The sequence below is a fragment of the Ascidiella aspersa genome, chromosome 9 (genome assembly GCF_963924565.1).
Source record: "Ascidiella aspersa chromosome 9, kaAscAspe10.2, whole genome shotgun sequence".
NCBI lineage: Eukaryota > Metazoa > Chordata > Ascidiacea > Phlebobranchia > Ascidiidae > Ascidiella > Ascidiella aspersa.
The window spans coordinates 17,814,624-17,841,266 of record NC_139455.1 but is presented as its reverse complement, the minus strand read 5'-3'; the positions used below and the strand labels follow the sequence as shown (position 1 = coordinate 17,841,266).

At 38.8% G+C, this 26,643-nt stretch overlaps 1 protein-coding gene across 1 annotated transcript; it reads left to right on the top strand.

The window, feature by feature from the left end:
- Positions 1-273: 273 nt before the first annotated feature.
- On the top strand, positions 274-25,645 carry LOC146133350 (uromodulin-like). The gene is made up of 11 exons (XM_083396740.1): positions 274-478; positions 1,068-1,144; positions 1,375-1,441; positions 2,755-2,880; positions 5,102-5,307; positions 9,525-9,691; positions 14,067-14,199; positions 15,518-15,636; positions 19,273-19,441; positions 23,306-23,486; positions 24,814-25,645. Exons 3-11 carry the CDS (start codon positions 1,375-1,377, stop codon positions 25,005-25,007), a joined length of 1,362 nt encoding a protein of 453 aa, XP_083252866.1. The 5' UTR covers positions 274-478; positions 1,068-1,144; the 3' UTR covers positions 25,008-25,645.
- The last annotated feature ends 998 nt before the right edge of the window (positions 25,646-26,643 follow it).

Sequence of the window (26,643 nt, the reverse complement as noted above, 5' to 3'; positions counted from 1 at the left end):
TGGTTGAATATCTTTAAATTAACAAATAGATATACCATTTTACGTCGCATTATTCAACCCATTTATCAACTATAATTACTAAAGTCTGGCTAGATTCAGATTCGCAATACAGAGCACAGAAGAAAGGTAAACTGAAAAAGCAAACGGTATCCAAATAAGGCTGGAACAAGGATTTCTCTCTGGCTTGAAAGTTTTAAAACCTTCGCTCTCCCACTGAGCCTTATGGCTGATCGAGAATGCCAATTTAATCTGCGATAGGAAGATTAATGTGTCGATTTGTGATATTCTTTCCAGCAGCGTTGTGTAGGATTTGTTGGGCCGTTGTGTGACGCACAATTGACATGGTCGTGACGGAATAACAAGACGCTAAGTTGGGTACCTTGGATAATGAAGTTCGGACCCCAAAGATTTGGACACAGTAGCAAAAAGAAACTTTCCTTTTACACTTTTCACCTGAGCGTAAAACGACCAACGTCCGGTGAGTGATTAAATTTATCCCCGCAAATATATAAACTCAAGTCCTAAAGAACACTTACATATTTACTGTAGTCGCGATCCGATTTGCAATGATTTTTTTGCCTTAGTTAGCTCGTTTCCAATCTTTTTAAGGTTTTGACTATGCTCAAAAGTTGCTGAAAAATTTAAATAATTCCATTTTAGTTTCGTTTTTACACTATAAAGCCACTTGCTCTCAAAAATGCATTGCTCGCCAAATCTATACTATACTCTACTCTCGCATTTTGTGTGTGATAAAACTATCCTTGTAGCTATTTTGTTTAAAGGGAATGAGACCTCTATTATCTCAGTAAATGAAGAGTAATTTGGTTCGTTGCCAGAAATGTGATAGCGCGCGATAGATTTTGCTCAAGGGTCTCAAAGTCGCGGTTGGATAACTCGACCGACGTTAACCAAAAACGTCAAAACAAAAAATGATGCGAAATATAGCGTTTTAGTCCTTAACTTCAACAATCAACAATAATAATTAATTGATAAACGTACGGGTAGAACTGACCCAGTCAACATACCTATTATGTTTGGCAATTTAATAGTGAATTTGTTTTTTACAGATTGCTGTTTGGAGGAGACGTGAGGGCGGGTTTTACTCGCCTATCAAAATTTATTCTTTTTTGTTTTATTTTATAAGGTAATTCTACGTTTTATGTATCATTATCTGGGAGCTAATATCAAATAATTCTCAAGCATTAACCTTTTCGTTAACTCTAATTTTACCTTTAGTTAGAGTTAATTGCTAACAACTGAGGCAGAATTAAGACATATTTTAACATATGTTGCTCGTTAGTTAACTTTGCATCGACGCTGGTTTGTTTTGTTTTATTCTATTTCTTTTTTTCAAAAACGTTTATTTTTTTACAGATGATATTTCAGCATGTTTCATTATTCTTTGTTCTTTTTTTCGTCAACTTCATTTCACTAAGCAAAGGTAAGCCCGTCGTCAACACAGCACTTAGTTGACAATGACCACAAAGCGTTAGAGGGTGATTCAGCTTGTCCCAAGAGAGAGTTCGAGAATAACCGGCGGTCGCGCTGAAAAATAAACATCCGTGAAAATGCCAAAAGTACAGGCACTCCTCGCTAGAAACCAAGGTCGTGCGTCAACAACAAAACACCAATAAAGCGCGATTGCGCAATGGACTGTCGAGGCAAAAATGTCATACTATTATAACCTTTAAAATGTGCAATTGTTGGGTAGTCATCATCGCCAAAACATGTAGTTGGCCAGGGCAGCCTATATTGAATCACCAGCACTCTTGTGTTAATCTGGCTTTTCGTATAAGCAACAATGCTCGATTAAAAGCGGAATTAATACGCTAGTTTAAATCGCCAATTTAAAAAAGCGCAAGTACCTCTGTTGTTCAGTTTTTGCCTCTTGTGGCCACTCGACTTCGCTTCGAAGGTGTTGGCCTCCTTTTTAATCGTGTGTCCAAAATACGTCAAGTAAATAATCAAAACACGTCAAGTTAATATGAAAACTGATTGCTTTTGATGTGGCCAAGTAAACTGGGCTGATGTGTCCCCTACCCTTGTGACGCCGTTAAGGTCAAGGACATAGTTTCGTTGCCCTGCCCTGTAAGTCCCAACGTAAACAAATAAACATCTGCCCCAACAAGCGGCTCGCAGCCGGTTGGGCAGTCGTAAAACGCGCGACTTGCGACACGCGCAATAAAAAGCGACAAGTTTAGAGCGACAAGCGACATGCGGTAGGCCTAATTTTCACCTGGCGTTTATTGCACTCGAAGGTCGTAAAGATCTGTTTGAATAACATACGCGCTTGAGGTATGAAGGTATTCGCCTTAGCGGCATCTAATCCGCTTCAACAGACTATTAAAACGATCGTATAACAGCTAATTTACATGCAACCGGAGGGAAATTCGCCAGTGTAGCGTTGATAAACGGTTTTACGAGTCACTTATGGACTCCGTTGGTCTGTAATGTGCCATAACAATTCAATAAACTGCCTGTAGTTCGGTGATTCAACAATCAACATCGACTAAAAGCGTTAATAAGCAACTCAACCATCAATGTACAGTCGCTCTACATAACAAGCCCTATAAATACCGGCAAAAATATTCTGAAATAATTTTTCAAGGCTAGTCGCACATTTTCTTTTATGAATATGGGTCATTGTATTGTACAGTATCGATAAGTGGCAGTCGGTATTTATTGGCTGCGTAAACACTAAACGACAACGTGGTCTTAGCTTAAATTCTAACCCCCTGTTTATTTCTTTCCCAGCCCAAACCGACCAATGTGCTGGCGTGTCTTGCAACAACAAAGGCACGTGTGTGCCGAACGCGGTGTACAGCAGAGGTTACTGGTGCGAATGCGACGACGGTTGGGCCGGACAAGACTGCAAGCACCGTAAGTGGAAGCCTATAGCACAACACGCAATTATCGTGCATCTTACACGGATTCCTGGTGGTCAAGTGTCCAGCTTCCTAAATAACCACCTTTTCGCGCATTTTAGTTAGCATTAGTCCACACAACCACCTGAGGCCTTTGCTGCGCCAATTTGTCACTGCGAAAGACTAATACATGAAGTTTAACCTTTTTCCTATAATACATCAATGAGTACCCCAGTGACCTGATATCAAATTATGTGCTAATATAATGACGAACAGTAAGTGACTTATTTAATCAAAATGGTATTGCAAGGTTAAGGTAGCAATTCATGAAGCCGACATGGACACCCGTGGTAAACTATTCTTGAAACCCCGTGTGGTGGTTGGCAATCCGCAAGGACGGGCCTAGTTTACCACTCTTTTCATATCAAGAGCTCTACAGCTTTATGCTATAAAGTTCGCCAGAGCCGGGTAGCGCACGAAACCACAATGAACTACGTTCTGACACTTCTCACGAGGTTAAATTTTCCCAGCAGCTCCACGTTTGCCGTTGGCGAAAGCTGCCTGGATAAAGAAGTAAACCGATTTGAGTCGGAATTTCTGGTGTCGCGTTGCCGTTCACCGAAATCGCGCTCGGACAATTTGTAAAAGCGTAACCCTGCTGACCCCATACGCCTTAATTCGAGTTCGTAATGATAGCGTTTCTGTTTCCGTGAAACATTCACAAAATAGAGCGAACCGCAGGCGCTGTAAGAAACGTGTCTTGTTTTAATTTTAATTGCCCCTTGCTTTACTTGTAATCGTTGCACACGTTTAAATTGCACACGATGCAACCTGTTTTTCCGCGTTCAGGCACTGCAGTCTAATTTTAAAATTTGGATAGAGAACTTCAGCCTGCGTCACCAAATTGACAAGTAATTTGAACTCTCAAAAATCGCTTCAAACGACCAAGCCCGCTGTATAGGCATAGCGAAACTCGTATTTCAAGTTTTAGACACACACGCCTTTAAGACAGGGGATCGGTTTGTGACGGAGATTTAGGTTTTGTGTATATTCCCACGACCAACCTCGACGCTTTCGCTGAAACGGTGCTTTCTTAAGATACTTATCTTTGGCCAGCAGCAAATACCGGCGACACATTATGTATTTGTTAAAACCTGATCTTAATTACTCGATTACCGTGAATACCTTCGCAAAGGTTTAAAAATATATTTTATTTGATGTCATATTTCTTGTTTTTTTTTTGTTTTTTTAAAGTGCCTAATTGTCACACACAACAGGCGACTCGCCTAAGCTGTTTTATAATTAAGTTATTTTAATATATCGAGAACCTTGTTCAGTAGGTTGTTTAGCGAAAAACTTGCCATTTTTGTAAAAAAAAACTACGATTTATAGTTTAGGAATATTAAGCAATCGAGGCCGGATGTTACTAGCATAGACCTGAGTTTAATAACGTTTAGTTCAAACTTGTCTTCGCCTCATAACCGGTCAAGCAACGTCGGTTTTCCGGGTCGCATCTAAACGAGAATGCTCAATCTGCAACGTTCCGTGGCAGCCAATTTTCAGGCGACAGCATTCGTAAACAATTGCCCGTCGTTTAACCGCCACGCCAAGCTTCACCGCAACAACGTCACGTAATTGGCATCGAATTGCATTCAGTCCCATAAATGCGACCGTCCGGGTACAGTCACCGTGCGTACACTTGGCCGGCGCTAGCGGCGACACCTATACTATCTTTACCGGGGTGCTTCCATTGCCAAGTTGAGTGTGTGTTCTAAAGCCGACGGAGTAAATCAAGTAAACTTTCTTCACACGAGACCAATTTGTCTGCCCTTGTCAGCATTCAAACATTCAACAACGGACATTTTCTTAACTATGGTTAAACCATTATACTTTTTTCGCCATTTTGATTACCTTTTAGCGAATCCACTTAACTATTATACTTTCCCAAAAATGGAACCTGACTTTGACTTTGATCAGTGGTAGTTTTCAAAAATATATTAGGTAACAAATTGTTTTTACTGAAGAATTTTTCTTCACATGAAGATTTCATCTTAATAAATCATTATATATAGATTCTGTAAAGTAAATAGGTTGTATTCGTACTGATAAAAATTATCAGAATATTATCAGTACCTATTCAACTTGTTTAATTGCGCTCGTCTAAAAAAATATGAGTTCTCCATTATTTCAAGGTAGAAAAGCTACACCAACAACTGACTTTTTTGTTTCGAATGCAGCCGAGCCAACGGTGCAGTGCGGCGATGACCAAATCGACGTGGTGATCGACAAAGGTCTGGTGCAAGAGCTCGAGATAGATGACGACGTTAAGTACGTCTACTTCGGCCGTTCGACCGCCAACCGCCAGTGCAGGGCCGTCGAGCAGGGCAACCTGTACAAGCTCTCGATTAGGGCGCCATTTTCCAACTGCGGAACACAGGTTACGGTGAGTCTTATGCGCTCCGTGTATGTGAACGCCATTCTCATTAAAGGCCGCACCCTCTTATCTAAATCCAGGTCCAGCAAATAGTGACTCAGACCCTTAACATTTGTATTGTGAAAGTTGTTTATAAAAAGAGGTGTGCATAAAAAAGTGGCTCACGATTTTATTGCTTCCAAGTTTACGCAGACACATTTTAGGAGTCCCGCTTCATATTTTTCTAATGCATTTTACGCCTAACAAATTAAAAAAGGTTTAACGGTCGCGTTTCTCCTATACGTGGTTTATAATCGGTTTACATGGCCACCGTTTGATTTCGTTGTTTTTTTCGGGTCATACTTCTCTTTGATTTCAAAGATAGTTTTTTACATTATTTTAGCTTGTCGATAAACCTTTCGAAATCAATATAGTTTTTTTAGTAATACGTTAGTTATTTTTACACAGTACTACAAGTACGTAAATCACCAAAAAAGGATATATCCGTCATAACTCTGATACATACCTTTTAATCCACATTCCGTTGTACTAATAGCTCTCAATAACGAGTTGCACCCGAGGTAAATTTGTTCAAAGTTGCCCGGTAGGAAAATCAATTACCTCCTTTTCTATGAAGTGTGTCCTTATTAGAATTTGAATTTGCCAACGCACCGTGTGTTAGTGGGCGACGGGCGTGGAAGCGGTTTAGCATCCTCGAACGAGCAACTTCGGTGCTTGGTGCCGAATTTTTAAATCGCTTTAATAGGATTTACGGACTCGTGAAATGTCACAGAAAAGCAGTCTTGAAATTCCGTAGGGTACACCTGTGTAATTGAAAATATATCTATCACACCTAGAAACCAGAAAAACGGTTGCGGTGTAATATTATAATATCTTTATGAAAAAAAAATGTTGAATTAAAAAGTAATGCTTTGGAGAGCAGGCAAACGCATTTGGGTATCATCATGTGACGTTTTGACATAGGTTGTGCAAACGTTGCGGTAAAATCGTTTTAAAGTTTCTTTTACTTGGACAAAAATTAGAATGAAATTTGAAGAAGAGCACAAAGTGTCCCATCTAACACCTCCCACGATGAAGCCCTTCTCACGTCAACATTAACTTGTAATCCAGCCAAGGCGATTAGTCGTCACGTCTGTTCTTCTCAAAGATCAGACACATATTAGCTTAAACGTAACGTTAAAACTTTCGAAGTTGTTCCTCCTCTGTATATTAAAGAGACAAAGTTGTTTCATCTATATATCAAAGAGACAAAGTTGTTCCTCTTGTTTATCACAGAGACAAAGTCGTTCCTTTTATATACCGAAGATACAAAGTTGTTCCTTTTGTATACCAAAGAGACAAAGTTGTTTCATCTGTATATCAAAGTTGTTCCTCTTGTTTATCACAGAGACAAAGTCGTTCCTTTTATATACCGAAGATACAAAGTTGTTCCTTTTGTATACCAAAGAGACAAAGTTGTTTCATCTGTATATCAAAGAGACAAAGTTGTTCCTCTTGTTTATCACAGAGACAAAGTCGTTCCTTTTATATACCGAAGATACAAAGTTGTTCGTTTTATATACCGAAGATACAAAGTTGTTCCTCCTTATATCGAAGAGACAAAGCTGTTCCTCTTGTATATCAAAAAGCATTGCCGCCTTAAGCCTGGCGTCACTGCTCAGCCAATTGGGTCAGTCCACGATATGCGCGACCGCGATGGCTTAAATTTTTATCTGGAGACGGACATATAAGGCGCACGGGCACACATACGCGCACACACGGCCACCTGGTATGTGTAGTTAGGCACAGCGGGCCTAATTGCATGCACGTATTGCACGCGGCGATACGCGTTCGGTGCAAACAAACACGAAGCGAGAAACTGGTCGGTCTGGTCTCTCTTGCTTCCGCGAAACGCAGGCGCACCGTTTAGCCAGTGGTCGGCATTTTAGCACTCGAGGTTCGCGCGCATTCAACTTAAGCCGGCTACGCCGTGCAAAGGTAATTATAGAGAGCCTGCGTGGCGCGATTTCTGATTTCGCGTTGAGATAGACAACAACACGCTCGGTCTCGCTTTGTGTTACGTAACAACTTCCTCATGCCATGCGAAAAAATCTCAAAAGATGGCTTTGAACCCGTTTGGCCATTGTTTCGCAACCCATAGGTTTGACTTGATTGCGTCGCCGAGTGGTTTACATCATGGAATTCTTGACATCGGTTCTGAGCAAGATTCCCCCAAATTTAAGAAAATTGCGGAATCAATACGAAGAGACGGATGGTATCAAATAAATTGGAATTTATTAAGGGTAACTTTTTATGTTTGGGTCACTTATACAACGTTCAGTGAAGAGAATTGGGTCGCCAAAACTTACGCTGAGTATTTGGGTCATCGCGAAAAATGGCTGAGAAAAACTGCGTTAGGCGGCATTAGGGGCCATTCAGCACAACGCCTAAAACGAATTACGAGCTCTGTGAGCGCGCTGACATGAATAGGTTTTTACAAAAAATATTTAACCCCTACAGCTTTCTTTTAGTAAGAGTGAAAAACATGCTTGCGGTGCATCCACCCCAGAAGTAACCCCAGAAAAGAATTAAATCGATGATCCAAACTGAGTACGCACGTATAAAGTCGCGATTAAACCAAATATTTTTACTTGATGGTATCAAATTTTACGCGCTTTGGTGCGGACCCTCAAGTACAAATAGTTTCACTAATTTATTTTAATATTACTAAACTATAACAGTTGTAAAACCGGTTCTGTCTAAATCTAACGCACTTTGCCATTTTTATTCTCATTGACTTAGTAGATCCATATAAGACGCTTACCGTACGAAACGGAATGCCTCGCGCATCTAAGCGCCGTAATTCGTATCAAGCGCGTCGACAATTAACGGCAAGTCGTGACTCTGTGACGTCACAATATCCGAGAATAAAGCGCGAAATTCGTCGTCGGCGTCGCGTCGAAATGTATTTACAGCGTATTTAAACAAACACCCCCCAATTGTCAGATAGGTGTCACCAGAACAAAAACATATTAGGGATAATAAGAAAAACGTTTGTTGTTCGCGTTTAATTTGTAATGGTGACGCCGATGCGTTGTTTCTCTTTGTTTTTTTATCCGGTAATCCGACAAGAATTACATAATTTTCCTTTTTGACCCAGACTAATTCATTTATTTTAATATTCGCGTCTCTTATCTGGCTGTTTAACGTTTGTTTTGCTCAAATGGTGCACCGTTTTTGGTTTATAACTGCTCTAAAACAAACTTTATTTAAGATTTCTTAAAATGATTACAACCAACAAATATGAAATCAGAAACTGCTATTACTGTAGTAAGAACTGAAAATAGTTTCTCACGCTGCAATAAGATAATACTCCCACAAAACTTATAGATTGATATAGCCTAATAAAAAAAAAAATAAATAAAATAATAAAAAAAAAAAAAAAAAATTGATATGCGTCTTTGACGGACTTTAAATGTAAAGCTTGGTAATATGCAAAGCGTCTAATCGACACCAGAATAATTTTTGTTTTCCTATACTTGAACAGTACTACAATGTGCGCAAATATGGCGTTTAGTATTGTTCCTTGCAGTCAAGTAATTTAAAACAAACACAGTGTCGAACTATATTAAAACCGATGTGTTCCAAATTATGCATTCCATAAAAACAATGATGTATCATTTGTAAATTCGCAAAATCGGTAATTTTTCGACAAACATAAACGGCGCGATAAAAGAGACCACATGATTCCGTAAGAACACACAATCGTCGTACGGCCATATAGGACAGCGTTTCTCAACCGGTGCGCAATGGAAGGCTGCTAGGTGCGCCGCGAGAAAAAGGAAAACCATGTCGAAATAAGTCCAAAACTAATCGGAATAAGACTTTAATGGATAAAATAACGTTTTAAGTCTCAAAGGCTGGAAGTCCCTTTAAAGATATGCAACTATAAAACCCATATAATAAAAAATGCAGGCCATTTAAGACAAATATAAGTAAACTTCAAAAATTTCGCGCTCGCTTCGCTCGTAAGGTTCGTCGCCACGTTTTCATACGTCTCTAGGTGCGCCCCCAAATAAAAAAGGTTAAGAAACACTGACATAGGAAGTCGAACGTAAGCCCTGAGTTAAAACATAAGACCCGAGAGTACATCGTTTAAGCATCAGTCCCGATCAAGTTAGACACCGTCGTTAAAACAAGCGCAGCAAACTTAAGGTAACCAACTATTTTCTTTATTTCCGTTGCAGCAACACCGTCCCGGCGACGACTACACGTTCAGCAACACGGTTGTGTGGAACAGGGAAGTCAACAACCAGCAGAACCTAATCGATCGCGAACTGGTTCTGCTCGACTTCAAGTGCATCTACGAGGACACCTACACCGTGTCCGGGCCGCCCATTCTGCCTTCGCTGAAGTAAGTTTAATTGGCAATCAAGATTACGGCTGGACGACACGTTTTTGATTGCGACTGGTGTTTTGCGATCCTTAAAAATTAACTTCCTGATATTTTGATATAAAGTGTATCGCGATCCGTCCAAGGGGCGTCATTATAGTATTAAATCAAACCAAATAGATAAAATTGGAACGTTTAAAGCTATTGTTTCTGGTTAACAGGGCCGAACTTTAGTTACCTTTAGATATTCGCCTATCATATTTTACAAATTACTTTCTAACGTAGAATCGCTTCGTTGAATCGCAAATCATGGCTGAAACTCGTATAAAATTTGGGGTCGGATCGGCATCGATATTACAAAAATATCGGACGACGGACATTTCTAATTGTGACTGTAGGTTAAATATGACATATTTCCCCTGAGGCCTACTCATCGCCGAAAAATCGTTTAAGGGTTTCTTTGGTGAAAACAAATCCGGTTGTGTTCATTGCACTTGACTGCGTTAACATCCCAGCGCTGTTAACCAGTAATATAAGAGCCTTCGTAGGTCTTGACAAAACACTCTCGGACACATCGACGATCGGTTATGAGGCATTTAAACTCATGTACGTTCTGACAAAATTAGTACAAATATGAACATGGTCAGTTCGTAGTTATCGTTTTTTGGTGAGAGCGTAAAGCCGGATTCGAATGTTATTGAGATGGCTTTGAACAAGTTCATGAAGCATCGGCCACGATTTGCATATTTTTGCTAGGAAGTCGTTTGTAAATCGATGTTAACGTGTGAAACTAAAAATCTGTTACGCAAATTTGTTCTGCAATTTCAAATTTACAAATCAAATTTCTCAAATTGATAGACTTCGGAATATTTCGATCAAATTGTCATTGGTTGTTAACAAGAGACATTTCGAACAAAATTGAAGGGGAAGCAGTCAGCCAAATATTTGCGAATAAATTGGGGTCACAGGTAAACTGGCCACACCTTGTAACGCTGACCTAACGAAAACATATCAAGGCAACGTAACTATTGTCAATTACGGGGAGCATTTCCCTTGCGATTCTCCCAATAAGTCGGGGTTTAAATTTAAGGCCTGTGCAATGTGGCATTCGAAGCTATGTGCTGCAAAATAAAAAAAAAGAGCTATCTTAAATTAAAATTTTTACATTTAAATATACTTTGCCTATTGCTTCTGATGCTTATTGAAACACAATAATAAAAAGTAACTTTCACACGATAAACGCTTTGAACAATTTAAATCGTTTCCCCTTATTCTCACTCAAATAATGGACATAACAATTTTCAAGTTATATCGGCGTTTGAAACAATTTAAGTCAAAAATACTGATGGGTGATGTGTGGTAAAGCTTGATGGTTGGTCGTACAGTTCGTTGCATTGAGACTTTCTTTAATCAATAGAAAAGAGAATCTGCCAACCTAACGCAGCCAGACGGACAAATAAACAAACGTCGAAATTGCTTTGGGTTTAACGAAATGCTCACGTTAAAAAAGCGCATGTTCTCCACCGTGATAAGGATAGCGGTATCCGGCCCCATTCATGTGCCAAAACTAAAACGTCCTTCGTTGGCAAAGGGTTGAGCCAAACAGGCGCCAGCAACTGCCAAGACTTGCGCGTGTGACGAAAAAGCCGACAACGCCTTACAGCTAAAGGGGAGCTTGGCACCAGTCAACTCGTAGTCAGGTCAACTGCGGTTCGAGACGAAAAACCGGTTTTCGCCGTGTAGCCTTGACGGTTTTATATACCCTTAATTGGAAGGTCGCAGTGGCCCGTTTGCAGGCAAGAATTGCAGTTTGGCTGCGCGTAATTAGCCCCAGTCGACGGAAAGTTTTACGTTCAGTCGCGCACTGCGAATAACCTGTTTTTCGTAGGTCGTAAATCGCAATTAACCGCTCGGGCAGAATGAAAACAAATTTAGGTGTCGTACAACGTCTGCACGAAACTACACCTTACCAATTACAGTTTTTGGTCGTTTAGTTTAAAGCTGACGCTATATAGAGAAGTTGACTTTGGTCTATAAACAAAATATGTGGAAACAAATAATTTTGACGGAAATGTCGTTGTGATGTCGAAATATTATATTTTGTTCCGCATTTACGCTACAGATTAAAGTGACAAAGGTACGTTAAAAGGTAAGTTAAAAAGTGGAGGTACGCCATTGTCGGTTCAAATGTTATACGGGTGCTCAACTCAGTCGAACGGCGAGACGTTGACACTAAAAGTGACTTTGCGCATAAACACGTTAAGCCGTTTTTTTTGTGTCTCACGCTAATCGTAAAGCCTTTTCATCAAACGACCACGCGCCAAAGTCGTGATCGCAGCGAGCGAGGTGTGCGAAGGTTCAAAACCTGATAAAAATTTCCGTTATTTTTTGGCCACGCCTCGACGTGCCGTCGGCCGATCTTTATCTCTAAGAATAGAAAATACAACTCGCCTCTGCCGCAACACCCAACAGACGTCAAACTGTCGATAAGGCCGGTTTTATATGCGCCGGTGCTTAAACGAGACCCTTAACCTGTTTAATCACACTTCCCTTTAGATATTAGCGACGCCTGATCATATTGGAATATACCCGGTAAGCCTTTCCAGCTGGCTGCATGGGCTCCGTGCTCGGATGCTGTATGTTCATCGTATTTAAATAATTTTAAGCATGTTTTACAGTTACCTATAGTTTAGAGCGACGTTTAAAATGCAACTAACATAAATTTTACTTAGTTAAAATTAAAATCTTGTTTACCGCTTAGATGTAAATATACCGTGTGTAATTTAATATTAAATTAGTTATTTTTTAACTTTGATGACTATATTATCAACGTTTGCCGTCAAAGAAATGTTTTCTCCTATAGATTTTTATTAAATAAACCTATAATATACACGCCTATCGGTCATTTGTATCGCCCTGAACATTACATGGTAAAATACATCTATATTGCTTCCTTGTCAGATATATTTTATTTTTGACAACATAAACACGCTTACTAAACCACTTTAAGCCTTAAATAAAATTCTACTTTCCGAACAATATTATTCTCAAGATATATACATGTTTCTCTGCTAAACCGTTTTTTTCTTTTTTTTAATGAAAAAAATCTCTAGTTTAATGACTCGAATTTGATGCATATCTCCGGTAAAATGTAACACTTGCACTAAGTTGATGGGTCACACATATTAAGGCGTAAAATGCAATCTCTATAATCCCTGAAAAATGTGTTTTGTGTTGTTAATTGCGACACAGCAGACCGGTTTGCGGCTTCAGAGGAAATTACCCGCGGTATTTGGGCCAAGTTGGTCGTCAGATAACGCTCCTATCGTCATTTTGACATTTTGCGAGCATTTTTCCACACCTTGGCTGGTCGATCAGATATGACCCTGCTGGCCTCCTTTCCGTCATGCTCGGTAACAATTTTACGTAACCCGATAACTCCGTTGGTAGCAGATAACTTTATAAAGTTACGTGAACTTGTGGTTAATGCTGTTTATCGAGTATCATTTCAATAAGCGCCGCGGAGAGACGAATTTTACAGCGTGTAGCCTATATATGTTGGATAAAAAAATGTTTTGCACTTCGACTGAAACTTTGTTAAAGGGGTTAACATTTGCCTATGTCATTGTTAGTTTGGATTAATAAGGAAATATCCGAGAATACAGTTCAAAAACAAATAGCGATATTTTTGCGGAAAAATGGGAATCATTTTTGATTTTGGTATTTTATGTATGAATGCTAATGATTCACGACAACCGATTTAGTGTATCGGTTTATCGTGAGATTTTGTTTAAATTGATATTCACATGACACGGCACACCCGTACTTCTTAAGGCGTACTATTCCAAGCCCTTTTCGCTACATTGGAAAGGCGAGTCCAGCGGTTAAGGCGCGAATATTCATTCTTGTTTCTTTGTGTTACTGCCGTTAACGAGAATGACATTTCATGCGCATATACACACCGAGAAAAACAGAGAAAAACCTGCAGACCAAAGTGGAAACAAGCTTTTCTTAACTTTGTCTACGAAACTTTATGATACGCCGTTTTGACAACGCACTAATTAAACAGCACTTAAATCCGTACAAAAGTACTCACTTGCTTAAGATAAAGCATAAATAATTTGACCCATACATAATAAGTACTCACATGCTTAAGATAAAGCATAACTAATTTGATGGGCAGCTCGACTCGATGACCGTAAGGTCCTTTCGCTGTCCTTGTCTTCTTATTTTTTATGCTCTTTTCTCAGTGTGTGCAAAGATATATAAAAACAATTTGAATCTTTAATCTTGACTTGGCACTCGAGTTTCACAACAAGTCTATTAAGTTTAACGTAAAAGGCGCGTAGCTACCACAGGACTGTCACGGCGATAATAAATTGTGATTCTGTTTTAGCGTGCTGAAGTTTGCCACGGAGCAGGGAAAGTTCGAGGTGCGGATGCGTCTGTTCGACGACAGCAGCTACGCGCCGGCCAACGAGTACACTCAAGCCCCCACCATCGCCATCGGAACCTACGTCTACGTGCAGGTTTGACAGCATTTTGCGCTTGTTGTCCACTCACGAAAACAGTATATTTATTGGAAACTACGATAACAGTTATAAATGAAGCTGGTTTAGTGTCTTTAGACCAGGAGTTCTTTAATTGGGGTCAATGGACCCCTTGGGGACCCGTGAACTAGTTTTAATGGGTCCATGAAGGCCTAATTGAAATATGAGTTTATATCTAAAAAGCAATCAATTTTTAAAACAAAAGAGATGAATTAAAATAAAACGGCTTTGTCTTGAATGTATTATAGATTCCTTATTTCTTTATGTACGTTTAGGTTTGGCACACATTTGTTTTAAAAAGGGTAAAAAAAAGTTAAAAATAGCAAAATTGAAGTTCGTTGCAAGGCAAATACCCTAGAGTTATACTATAGTTATATTATGAAAACACTTATTCAATGTTTTAGTTTTCTGTTTTACTATGGGATTATATTTTTTAAATAATATTTTGATGTAGGTATAGTGTATATCGAATACGAATACTTCAAAAGTTATTTTACAATGTGCAACATTATCGTCAGCAATAAAAGCTAAAATAAGTATAAAACGAGCGTAATGCAATGTTGAGAATTCCATATCATGTCGCAAAGAAAAACCGAGCCGATCATTCAAGTTAATCTCATAATGTGTAAGGAGTCGCATTTGAATAGTTGACATTAAAATCGCCGCAAATTTGCGGGCCTCGCCCAACGCATTAGAGCAGCTATTTTTCGTTCTCGGACAACGACGCCGCAAATAAATTGCGTGATTTTTGCTGAGATACCTGCACCTGCGCTGGACTTGGTTAAGTTCCAACGGCTCTCGACACGGTGCACCTTTCACTATTTAAATCCTAATCAGGCATATTACATTATTACAACTTACTACCAATGCGGTAATGTAATAAAATGCAAGCGAACTTGTATGCCGATATTTCTGAAACGTTTATACTGTAAAAAAACATCCATTTTACCTGCAAAAAATATTTTCATATTTTGCAAGTTTCACCTGTCAATTTCTGGGTAATCACTAATCTTAACATCGCTGGGGTATGCGACGCATATTTATATATCCAGATCAGGACTGCGTTAGGTAACTAACTTGCAATTCGATACAGTTGTGATTCATGCACGAAACATTACGGTATTCTGAATTTTCTGTCATTATCTTTATATATTTTATTTTCATTTCGAAGGTATAGTAATTCTGACCCTATATAATCGATGGAAGCGTTATTTGAAAACACGTATTTATCGAGTTGGCTTAAGACGACAAAATTGTATTATTTGTAATTTGACGCAAACTGAACGTTTGAATTTAGGTCGACCTGGCTTTCTCAAGGGACTCTAGCCTTGTCGTCACAATGGACCGTTGTTTCGCGTCACAGTCCAGTGATCCCGCCGACCCAATATCAACGAAACATCTGCTCATTATCGACAGGTATGTTTAATTTGATAAATTTTTTCACAAATACAGTATAAATTGGTAAGCAAGAAATGAACAATTAACTGGTGAGACCTTGATGATTTATGCATTAAAACGAAGTGTTACGTTTAAGGGGGTGAACTACTTTTTTAGGATTTTTGAACCATCTTTGTCATTGTATACTAACTTCCTTGTCGCATTGGCTGCCCTGTGATTTTCCATCCTCTGTTTGTGTAATATGAACTTGCGACAGATGAAACTGCCTCTGGCATTTATTGTATGGGCAAATTTGCTTGAATATACGCTACTACCAAAACACTTTCAATAATGCCCACAACATAATTTTTAAAAGAAGGCATTAACATTACCAACTTGTTTTGCAATAAAGGTAAAAGACAAAACAACTTATTCTTGTAAAATCAATAGGTAATGTTTTTAATTGACCTATGAAAAAGACAGATCCCGTTAATTCCAAAAACACATTAACATCGTATATAATTATAGGTGTGTAAATTGAGTCGTAATTATGATTGCAATACGCAACTTTATTTAGGCCGTCTTTTTGTTCTTAGAACTAGACAATACGTTTCTTTTAAAGCAATTGATGCAGGATTCCACTCAAGTTTGCTTAATTTTTGGGAGTAATTGGCTTCACGGCATGACAAAAACGTGACAGAATGTCAACGAATTAATTGATTTGTCAGACCGTATTACTGCAAACTGTACATCAACTGCTTTTAAACAACTATGTCAAATAGGAGTGTAAAGCACAACTTGCTGTACTATTTTAAAGAACTGACGCAGTCTTTAGGAAAGTATGAAAAAGCGTGTAAATCCTAAATCTCCAATTTCACGTCGTAATTGTAAAGACGAACTATACCCAAACTTTTTGAGATTTAAATTTCGTTATAATGAATTTAAGCTTGTGTTTTGCAAATTTAAGTTGTTATTTTCCAAATTTTAATTGATCTAAAGCAGATATTTTTTGCATTTTAAAGTTGAGATCAAACTACGTATTCGATGGACCATTGAAACGTGTTTCGAAAAGGCTGCGTTTCAAAAGGCGGTGCCTCTTTTTTAATTAGGTGTTTATTATTTCTTGTGTCACGCATCATGATGTACGATCCTGTCGCCACGTTGCTTACATTTTAAGAGAAGTGTTTAAAACGCGTTTAAGTTACAGCCCGGGTTAAGTTGGGCGTTCCGTATAAAACAGTGACATGACTGTTCCTTTTTTATATACACAGTCCAAAGATGCCCGTTGGCGTATTACCTTGCGCGAAATTTTTTCGGGATAAAAAGTTATTCGGTAAAACGTTCGCGGTCAAAAGTATTTAACCCAATTTTTCTCTTTCTTTTAACGTGTTAGCGTTAGTACAATAAACGTTTTGTCATTTGCCATTTATTCTTATTGTTTTCCTTATTTTTTAAAACGGCAGATTAAAAAATATTTAGCATTTTTTACCTTATTAAGCAATAAACAATTTGTCGCACCATATTGTTTTGATTTACAATTCAAAATTGAGGGCATGTGAACTTAGATAAAGTTTCTAAGTATGGGTTGTAAATCTGTAATCGGTGCGTTACACCGCATTCGCAGCTTTATTGCACGCTGGAACATTGCTTACAGCTTTATAGCACCATGCTACAAGATATATTTATGTTTAACGACCGCGTGCGACAATATACAGCCAGGAATTTGTGACCTGACCCGCGAGGCAATTATGCTTAAACTGGTATTCAAAAAACAGGTCACCTATCCGATGCTATATTGGTAACGATCCTTTTAAAAAGGCTATATGTTTGAAAAATATTCACAATTCGCACGTTTTCATATACTCTCAAACTCTACATACTATTTAAAATAGACCGATTTAATAGTTTTTATTTACGGACACTAATTTTTTATTTATGGAACTTTGCCATAAGCTATAAAAGGATGTCACACGTATAATTATTTGATTCACCAAAAATCAGATCCAATACGTGGAAAAAGCTGCAAACAAACTCAGTTGCGCAATTTCGAATTTTGACGTATCCCGCTGTTGTTCGCAATCGTGCGAAGCGTGAAATCAATTTGGCAAAAGTTTGACATAACTTAGATAAGGCACAGACTGCCGAATTTAAAAAAGCTTAGCCCTACCGTTACCACGGCCACGCGTAAAGTTACACATTCTCACAAATGATAAACCAAAGGGTTTTAGCTATATTATTAAAATTTTAAATTAGGATAGACTTCAAAATACTTCAGATACACTGTCAAAACGAACCCATATGTCTAAAATATCGATAAAATATTTCTTATCTAGTAAAATCTGGAAAAAGTTATAATTCGTGTAGTGCAAAAGTTTTCTCAGCAATTAGGGCCGACACCAAAATGACGCAAAACACCATCGCGGCGTAAGAAAAACTCTTATATTCACATTGTTAAAATGACAAATTAATTAGTTTACGAAGCAAATGTGCTCCCCCACCGGTCACAATGCTTTCCCTGGAGAAAAGTGCCGCATAACTTACGAACGGCAACTAATTGCTTTATGGGAGCCCACACATATCTCAATTCGCGTCTGCAACGTTTATAAGGCCAATATAATTCGTCGGCGCTTTGAAATTGTCAATTGATGTGTGCCTCGGAGGCGGTAAATCTGCGCACGTCTTGGAGGCCCTTACACACTTACCTGCGGTTTAACGTGCTGGCCTGCGGAACCTGTTAAACTGGAAAAGCAAAACGCTTAGACTTTCCTCGTCTGTTAATTTGTTCTGGCCGCAAGCTAGAATGTGGATCGTTGGATTTCACGCTTATCGCTATGACGGGTTATTTGTGTTGGCTTCAAAACAGTCAAACAAGGCAAGGCTTGTTGTTTGTTGCCGAGTTAACTGCGATTTAAAAGCGAAAAAAATACCGTTGCTACGAATTGTGAATTTACCCCTATTGGAGACCTATTCTTTCTTTCCAATTAACTGTCGAGATACAAAATGTCGCAAAAAATCTAGGGTCATATTGGATCAATATTACTAAGTTAAACACATCGGCTCTCAAAAAGTTCCATAAAGGAAATTCACGTCGGTATGATAAGTCTAACTTGCTTAATTACCTAACTTCGCATAGTCGACTAGTAGTTCCCAACCATTTTTTTACTGTCGCGACCCCCGTGACGTTTTTTTAAAACTCTGCGACACCCATCTTTTGAGGCCTATTCCACATAAACCAGATTACAGCCAGGACCACTGTTTTTAAAGCATCTAAACCCGACGTTAAGAACCACAGCAGTTAAGCAGCTATGAATTTTTGATCGCATATTAAAGAATAGCCCGATTAATATTGACTACACATGAAGTCTCTTTTTGGAAGACCATGCCTTGAGTTTATATCTTAAAATAATACCAAAAATGATCGACAATTAGGTTTTAATATGGCTGAATATTAACATTCATAAACATGAATAATAATATTTTCATATTTCTCTAAAATATGTTTGTTGGATTGCTAAAGCCAATACAAAGACTGTGCCAAAATTTTAGCTTATTAGCGGCGCAACTTTCGGAGATATTGCCCAAAACAATTTCGGCGCGCCAAGTTCGCCCAGGTGTCGTAGACAGGCCGACATTCGCCACTGTCGTATTCAACTGTTATTTTTTGGTCCTTCATAGATGTGCAACTCCCAACGATACGACGGTCGAGGTGCGTTACAATGGGGAGAGGACGGAGGCTCAATTTAAATTCCAAATGTTCAAATGGCGATGGAGTGCGGACGACGTCTACTTGCATTGCGAGGTCGACATCTGCAACAAAACCAAAGAAATGTGCACGGGAGAAGGGGTAAGACAACTATATTGTTTGTGGATAGTCGCTTCAGCATTGTTTCACTATAGCTATGGAATTATACCCGAAAAGTGTTTATTTTTAAGGGAAACTATTTCCTACAAAATTACTGAGCGTAAATTATTATTAAAGTGTTAGCAAAATCGCTTGAGATAATGTTCATCAAGAAGAAATGGAGTAAAGTGATTTACACTTGGAAATTAAACGGCTTGTTTAAAATGACGATTTTGAACGAATCAATAATAATTGATATATAACAATAAACGTATGAAAGTTTGGCTGTCCTCAAAATATTTTTATCGATGTGTTAAATTGCATTTTACTCGGGAAATTTATCAGCTATTTCACTTAGCTAAAAGTTACTCGTGCGTTGATATGAAGTTCTATTTTATGTTGTATAAGCCGAAAGTGTTATTTTTTCTATTTTGTTTATTTTTTAAACTGACTTGCTTTACACAGTTCCAGTTTCAGGTACTTCACTTGTTTTCTTATTTTCATTCGCTTAACACACGTTTAACGTATGGTCTAGTTGTGCTTGTGAAAAAATGTGTAATCTGGGAAGCGTTGCGTCAGATCACTTAAAAGACTATTTGTTCACCATATACCGCTGCTTTTGAGGCACACACGTCTGTTATGTTTCTCCCACAGGCCTGTTTACATGGCCAAATGTCGACTATACAATTTATGTTATAGGACAACAAATAGGACAAAACAGAAAACACGACAAAATCGCATACTTTGACGTTTTGATAACACTTAAACAGAAATGCGCGTTCTCCGCTTTTATCCCACTGTTACGTGGGCCGAATGTCAGTTCTGACGTAACGTCTGGCCGTGTTGCCAAATAGGCCAACGAAGGTCAAATCCTGACACTGGCGTACTTGGCACCGCCGGCAAATAATCGCGGTAGCGGATCGTTAACAAACTGGCGTCGATGTCGCGTGAGAAAAGCACCAGTTAATTATTTTTTTCTGAAATTTGTTTCACCGTTTTAATTGGCGGATTTTTTATACCGATTGGTGTCGGTCAAAAATAACCTTGACATTTTTTCTTCGTTTTGTCCAGTATAAAAACAATCGGAAGTGTAACTCATTTGCTGCTAAGACCAGTCAAGTAAAATAAAAACGTTCTTAACATGACACTTTTGATCAATTTTGTTTACGCTTCACGGTGGTGTTTCTTTAAAAAAGGCTGTTTCCTACACCTTTCAGGCACATTTATTACGTTCACATTATTAATTAGCAAAGGTAACTCACGTAAGTCAATCGTATACTTGTTGCAAAACTTTTGATCTAAAATCCGGCTGCTAGGTATCATTGTGTAATGTCGAAAAGAAATAGATTTGGTTACATAGCACCAACTAACCTCGGTAGTTAGTTTTTAATTTTTTGGTTACATGGTACCAACTAACCTCGGTATTTATAGTTTTTATTTTTTTCTAGCTACAAAGCTAAATATTATTTAAGTGTTTAAAAATTAGTTGAATGGTATAACAAGCGAAAAAATAGTCTTTGTTGTGTAGATTCCTAAAAATACAATTTAACATTATACCTATATCTAGGTTAACTGTGTGGTTTTATCCAAACCGTAATCTTGATGTGACTATTGCGCTGCGTTGAAGATTAAAATTTTTCTCTACTTAGCTCTCAATCTTTCCTGAAACCCAAAATTATTTCACGACCTATGACACTGAACTTAAACAGCACCTAAATTGACGGCAAAAGCCAACTTTGTTCTGGCCTACTTTTCAATTTTGTGTTTTATTTAAAGTTTTCTAATAATGTTGGACAAACGCAGCTCTTCAATTTCATGCGTCTCTCCATTCATGTGCTATTTATTTTTTTAGGTTGCCCAGTGTTAATATAAATGCGTTTTGTTTTTTGCCTATTTTAACCACTTGAATGTAAATAAAATTTGCGCTTAGCTCAAAACTCGTTCAACTTTCCAATGTGTTAGCCCGTTTAATATAAAATGTCGCCAGCAAAAACACGTCATGCGGATCATGGCAGTTTACTAATATTTAAGGGGCGGCCCGTGTGTCGCACTATACCCTTGAATGTATGTATGCTTGATTTCCTATCCATATTTGCGCATGAAACCTATTTTTTGGCGTAACGTTTCTAGTTGTACCAGGCCCCATCAATCAAAGTACAGAATCCACCTCTGTTTAGATCCTATGCCTTTTTGTATATAGTCAGGTCAACATATTTTAGAAACTTTTTAAGGTGTACGACTTTTTGCCTTTTTTTAAATTCGACTTCAGTTGCACATTTGCGCACAACTCCCAACGTAATAACAGGTTTCTGATACTTGTTTTATAGTGTTACACTATGACGTCGTATTATGTGTATCCGATGTCTTCTTTTAAACCCGGCCCGCCTCAACTATTTGTGTTTCTCATGCGGCCCACTGAAAAAAGTAATTTCCCACGCCCGATTTATAACACACTGAACCTCGTGAACGTTATAAGAAAACAATAGTTTATGTTTAATTATATCACGATTAAACAAAAAGTATTCCATAAATCATACAAACTACTTGTAAGACAATAGGCCTTACAGCGTCAAATAAATTAGCATATTATTTCATCACGGTGCCTGACAGGAGACGTGTCAAGGCCGCAGACGGTCTAATTGGCATGTTTCAAAACAAGTTGAAATCAGCACAAGCAGTATAGGAAGAAAGTCTCCCAGTGCAAGTCTTCTCACAAAACACGAAGGCAAAAGGTTTATTATAGATCGAGAAAAGGTTTGCCCGTACGCTAAAATCTGATAAAAAGTACCTCGGCGCGGCGCTGGCTTAGCTTTTTCTTGCAGCGGAACCTCGCTCTGTTTAATGTCACACGCGCGCCTTTCCCTCTTTCTAGCTCCAGGGTAAAACTGCCGTTCAGTCTATTTACGTTCGCATGCAGCGCCCGACGGTACAAGGAACATGCAAATCAAACCAACCGGGCCGGTTTTGCAAAGCTAAACTCTTGTTTAAGTGAATTGGCGCGTTTCTTTGGTGTTGTAAGTGACGTCTTACTAACGTTGATGTTAATTGTTCGTTCAGCCAACGGCAATATTGTTACACTGGCCCAGGCTTGTGACATCACTTGTGTAAATTCCTAATTTACTTCAAAGTGGGTTATAAAAAAACGTCACAAAAGTGCTTTCCCGCAAATTTTTTGTTTGCTGTAAAAAACGTTCCGTGTGAAGTTGAAGCAATTCGAACCTGTAGTTAAGTACTTGGCGAATTAAGAGGCGGGCGGTCGCTCTAAGGTCACACTGTGACAAACAACTGCAAGAAGTAAACTTGAATTTAATCCGTTTCACCGACGCCTTACCAATTGCATCTGTAAGGTAATCTTGATGTTAGCGCCAGAATTAGAGAAGTGTCTGCTTCAAAATGCGAAACGTGAGCATGCGGTATTTAATATTTAAAAGGCGATTTTCGGAAATCGAACTACTAAGGCCGCGTTATAACTTGAACCTAAACAGCTTTTCCAATTTACACCAATGGGTGTGTTTTCCCTTATTGTTGTACCTCTATTGACATTTTGTGTTAAAGTTGGAGTATAAACGCAGTTGAAAGATTCATTCAAAAAAAAAAACCCTGATAAAAATACAATTTTAAAACACTTTTTTATTACCTTAATAAATTTGCTAAAAATACACGAAAAGAATTACGATGCACATGTTTCGGTTTCGAAAATCGGGGTCGCTTTCGGCACTTTTGCATTCCTTCAATTCAGGCATAATTAAGTTCGAGGTGGTTCTAACGGGGTTTCAACAATGTGGCTCTAACAGGTTGCCAATACAAAATTTTACACTGAAAAAAGACGCAGATATATCCCGTTTAAACGCTGTGACTTTTTTTCAGATCAACTGCAAGGGAATGGCGGATTTCCGACGCAAGCGATCGACTTTGACCCACGAGGGTGTTTACGACAGCAACTACGTCCCCCACCCCGGCCACACCCTCACACAGGGACCCATCCAAGTTTACTTTGACGATATTCCGGCCAGCGAGAAGGCGACAACCGACGGCGACAAGCAATCGGGTATGTACTGCGAATGAGAAACCGCAGTTGAGCCATTTTGATGGCAAGGCGAATAGATGTAACGAAATCGTTGCTATTTATCAGTGGTTCTCATGCCGCAGCATCCTGGGGTGCCATTTCTTATGCCCAAAGGGAGCAGGGCTGCGGAGTCGCTTTAAAATAACCCGAGTCCCACTCCCGAGTCCGACTCTGGCCAAAAAACTAAACCCGAGTCCGACTCTCGAGTCCCGAGTCCGACTCCGGGCAAAAGTGCGATTTCGTCGAGTCCCGAGTCTGGCCCTGACTCTACAGCTTGTATTACGCCAATTTACGTAACTAAAATAACGTGGATATTCAGTAATCTACGTATAGGGGTGTTGTAAAATTCATTAACTCACAATACATGGTTGGAAAATATTTCACTATATGCTATTCCATCTTAACAATTTCCAGGTTGCCGTCAAATCAGTTTTAAAATTTCGTACTGCGCATGCGCACGTCGGACTCGGGACTCGGGTAATTTACGTGGTCTTACTCGAGTCCCGAGTCCGACTCCGCAGCGCTGAAAGGGAGGCCGAGAGGTATTTGAGAATCTTTCAGAATCTGATTTTTGCTCAACTCTTACAACTTTTTGTGTAAGATTATAGAGTGGAATAAATCCAATTAAAACTTCCTACGTTGTGCAGAGTTGATGTGTGTGTTTTCCGGTTCCGCTTTGCGTGACATTCTATAGTAATTTATCCAACGGAAAAATCTTGTAGGGGGGCCGCAATCTATTCATTATTTCTGAGGGGTGCAGCAAGCCATAAAAGGTTGAGAACCACTGCTATATGTGATAGCAGATTTAACCACTTCTTTAATTTTGAAAATGAATAAACAGTGGTTCGAAACGTTCAAAACGATACCTACTTCTGTATGGGCTTTGATATTCTTACTACAACCTCCAACCATCATTTATGATCTTAACCACTTTTGTTATGCACTTCTACATTTTTGCTTTGTTCAGTTAACCTTCCTGGAAAATATAAGTCTTAACACAACGAAATAAAATTACCGAGCATTTCTCTAAAGGTGCAACCATGTTCTTTAAAATCCTGTTTTGATAAAAATATGCAAGCTATAGTATTCGATAAAGTCGACATTTCGCAGTTTACACACGTTTCAGCAATACCTCATGCCACGATCAGTGAAAAGATTCAAGTGAATTTAAAAGTAAAAGTGATAAAACATCGTGTCGATTTTGTCGAATATTATGGCTTTCTTACTTTTATTGAATTCAGTAAAAAAAACGTGTATTGTGATCATGTTTTTAATTACATAATATATCAAAAAGAACTGTTTACCGCAGTTGATTTTACCCTGGTGGCGCTTGCTCTCTTCTGCTCTCTGGTGTTGGTCATGCTCGGCGTGATCGCGGCCGTCGTCATCCGAAAGCGACACATGCGCAAGAAAGCAAAGTCGAGCGCTTCACAACAACAACAGCAACCTCTCAACACCAACCAAAGGCTCACCTCGCTGCGCTTCTCAACCGAATCGTTTTAAAAAGAGGCGCCAAGGACAAGCGAAACGAACAGCAACAGCATAAATGCAAGCAAGGGCGTGTTCACTAAGGGTTGCGCTTTGTTCATAAGTCAGAAGAAAACGAATTCAGCCCCAAACGTCGCCGGACTCTTTTTGGCGACAAGACGCAGCCTAAATAGCAAAGGAAGCGGTCAAACTAAAGGCCGGCCTTTAGATTAAAAAGATGAGCGATTCAACATTTTGAAAACAACCTGCTTTGCGACCGATTACACGAAGCATCAATGCGCCTAAACGCAAACTAACACGGCACTTGGCAACAAGCGTTCTTTTGCTATTCGAAGTAAAATCGCCAATCAGTATAACGCAGCACACAGTTGAGTTTCCTATTTATTTATGTGACATCCGCCTTTGAGGTTATCCTCTTAGTCTTGACAAATTATACCCAACAGAAAATCGCGTGGTTCACCTGTTCCCCCGCTGGTTCGTGTGGCATTGTTACCTACTTGAGTATCGCTCGCTTTCCGCCCTTTTCCCCACGTGCCTGTTTTAACCATATTATATCTATTAATCGACCAAGATTTCTATCGCTGCCCTGTCGCTTTTTGCACGATCTGAACAACTCGCAAATTAAAAGTCAGTCGTGAAGTGGTGGTTTCATGTTTTTTTTTCCGTGGTACAATATTTCAGAATTTGTGTGGTAAATTGTAACTGTGAACTTTTTGAGACAGGGTGAAATAGAGAGACAACACCAAATAAAATATCAAGACAAAAAAATTTGAAAATCATATAGGAAATACAAGACACAAGAGGTTCCCAATTTTAAATTAAAATTCTCCAAACCGTTGTAGCTTTAAATGGCCTATATTCAAACAAATTTATGAAAGTTCTAGGTGGCTAAAAAAGTAAAACCATGTCCTTATCTAGCGAACTTTATACTTACATCTCATTGTAGTACGGATGGTCGTGCCTAATTCCTTCCAACAATTTTTTTCAACACGATGTACATTTTGCAAAAAGCCTATCTCGGTTTCAATATGTTATGTCACAGACATTTCTCGACAAATCACAACCGGGTCATATAAAAATCATAATAAAAAAAAACTCGCTATGAGAGTTGGAAACCTTTTTTCGTAAGGTTGTGTTCGCGATCAAGTTATTGGCATTGGTTTTATTCAGTTTTACGACACTTTTATTCATACAAGAGACAAGAGATGAGTTCACACAATATTTTTGGAAGTTACCGATTTGAACTTTATGTGGAACAAATTGCCTTAATTGTAATTTGAATCTGCAAATCAATAAAACCTAACTCACAACTTTTTTTCTTGGCCTTACTTTGTTAAGTGAACCCTTTTAAGCATCTTATAATTATTTGACCTGACTTATCATTTTAAATCAAATGTTTTGACATCATTTAGGCAGAATGATCACTAAGTTTTTTGAGATTCTACGGTTTGCCATCTTCCCGAAGGCGAAAAGCGTTTCTGCGTCGACTCCGATGACGATTCACGACGTTAACAGATTAATCGTGGTTCCACCGGGCGTGAGCAAGATTAAGCTTACTATGAGAGCATAACGAGGCTAGTATTATCCAGCACAAAGCACAAATCGGGACATCTATAACTTCGTAGAAAAGATTGCACCGAACGCGACGCCG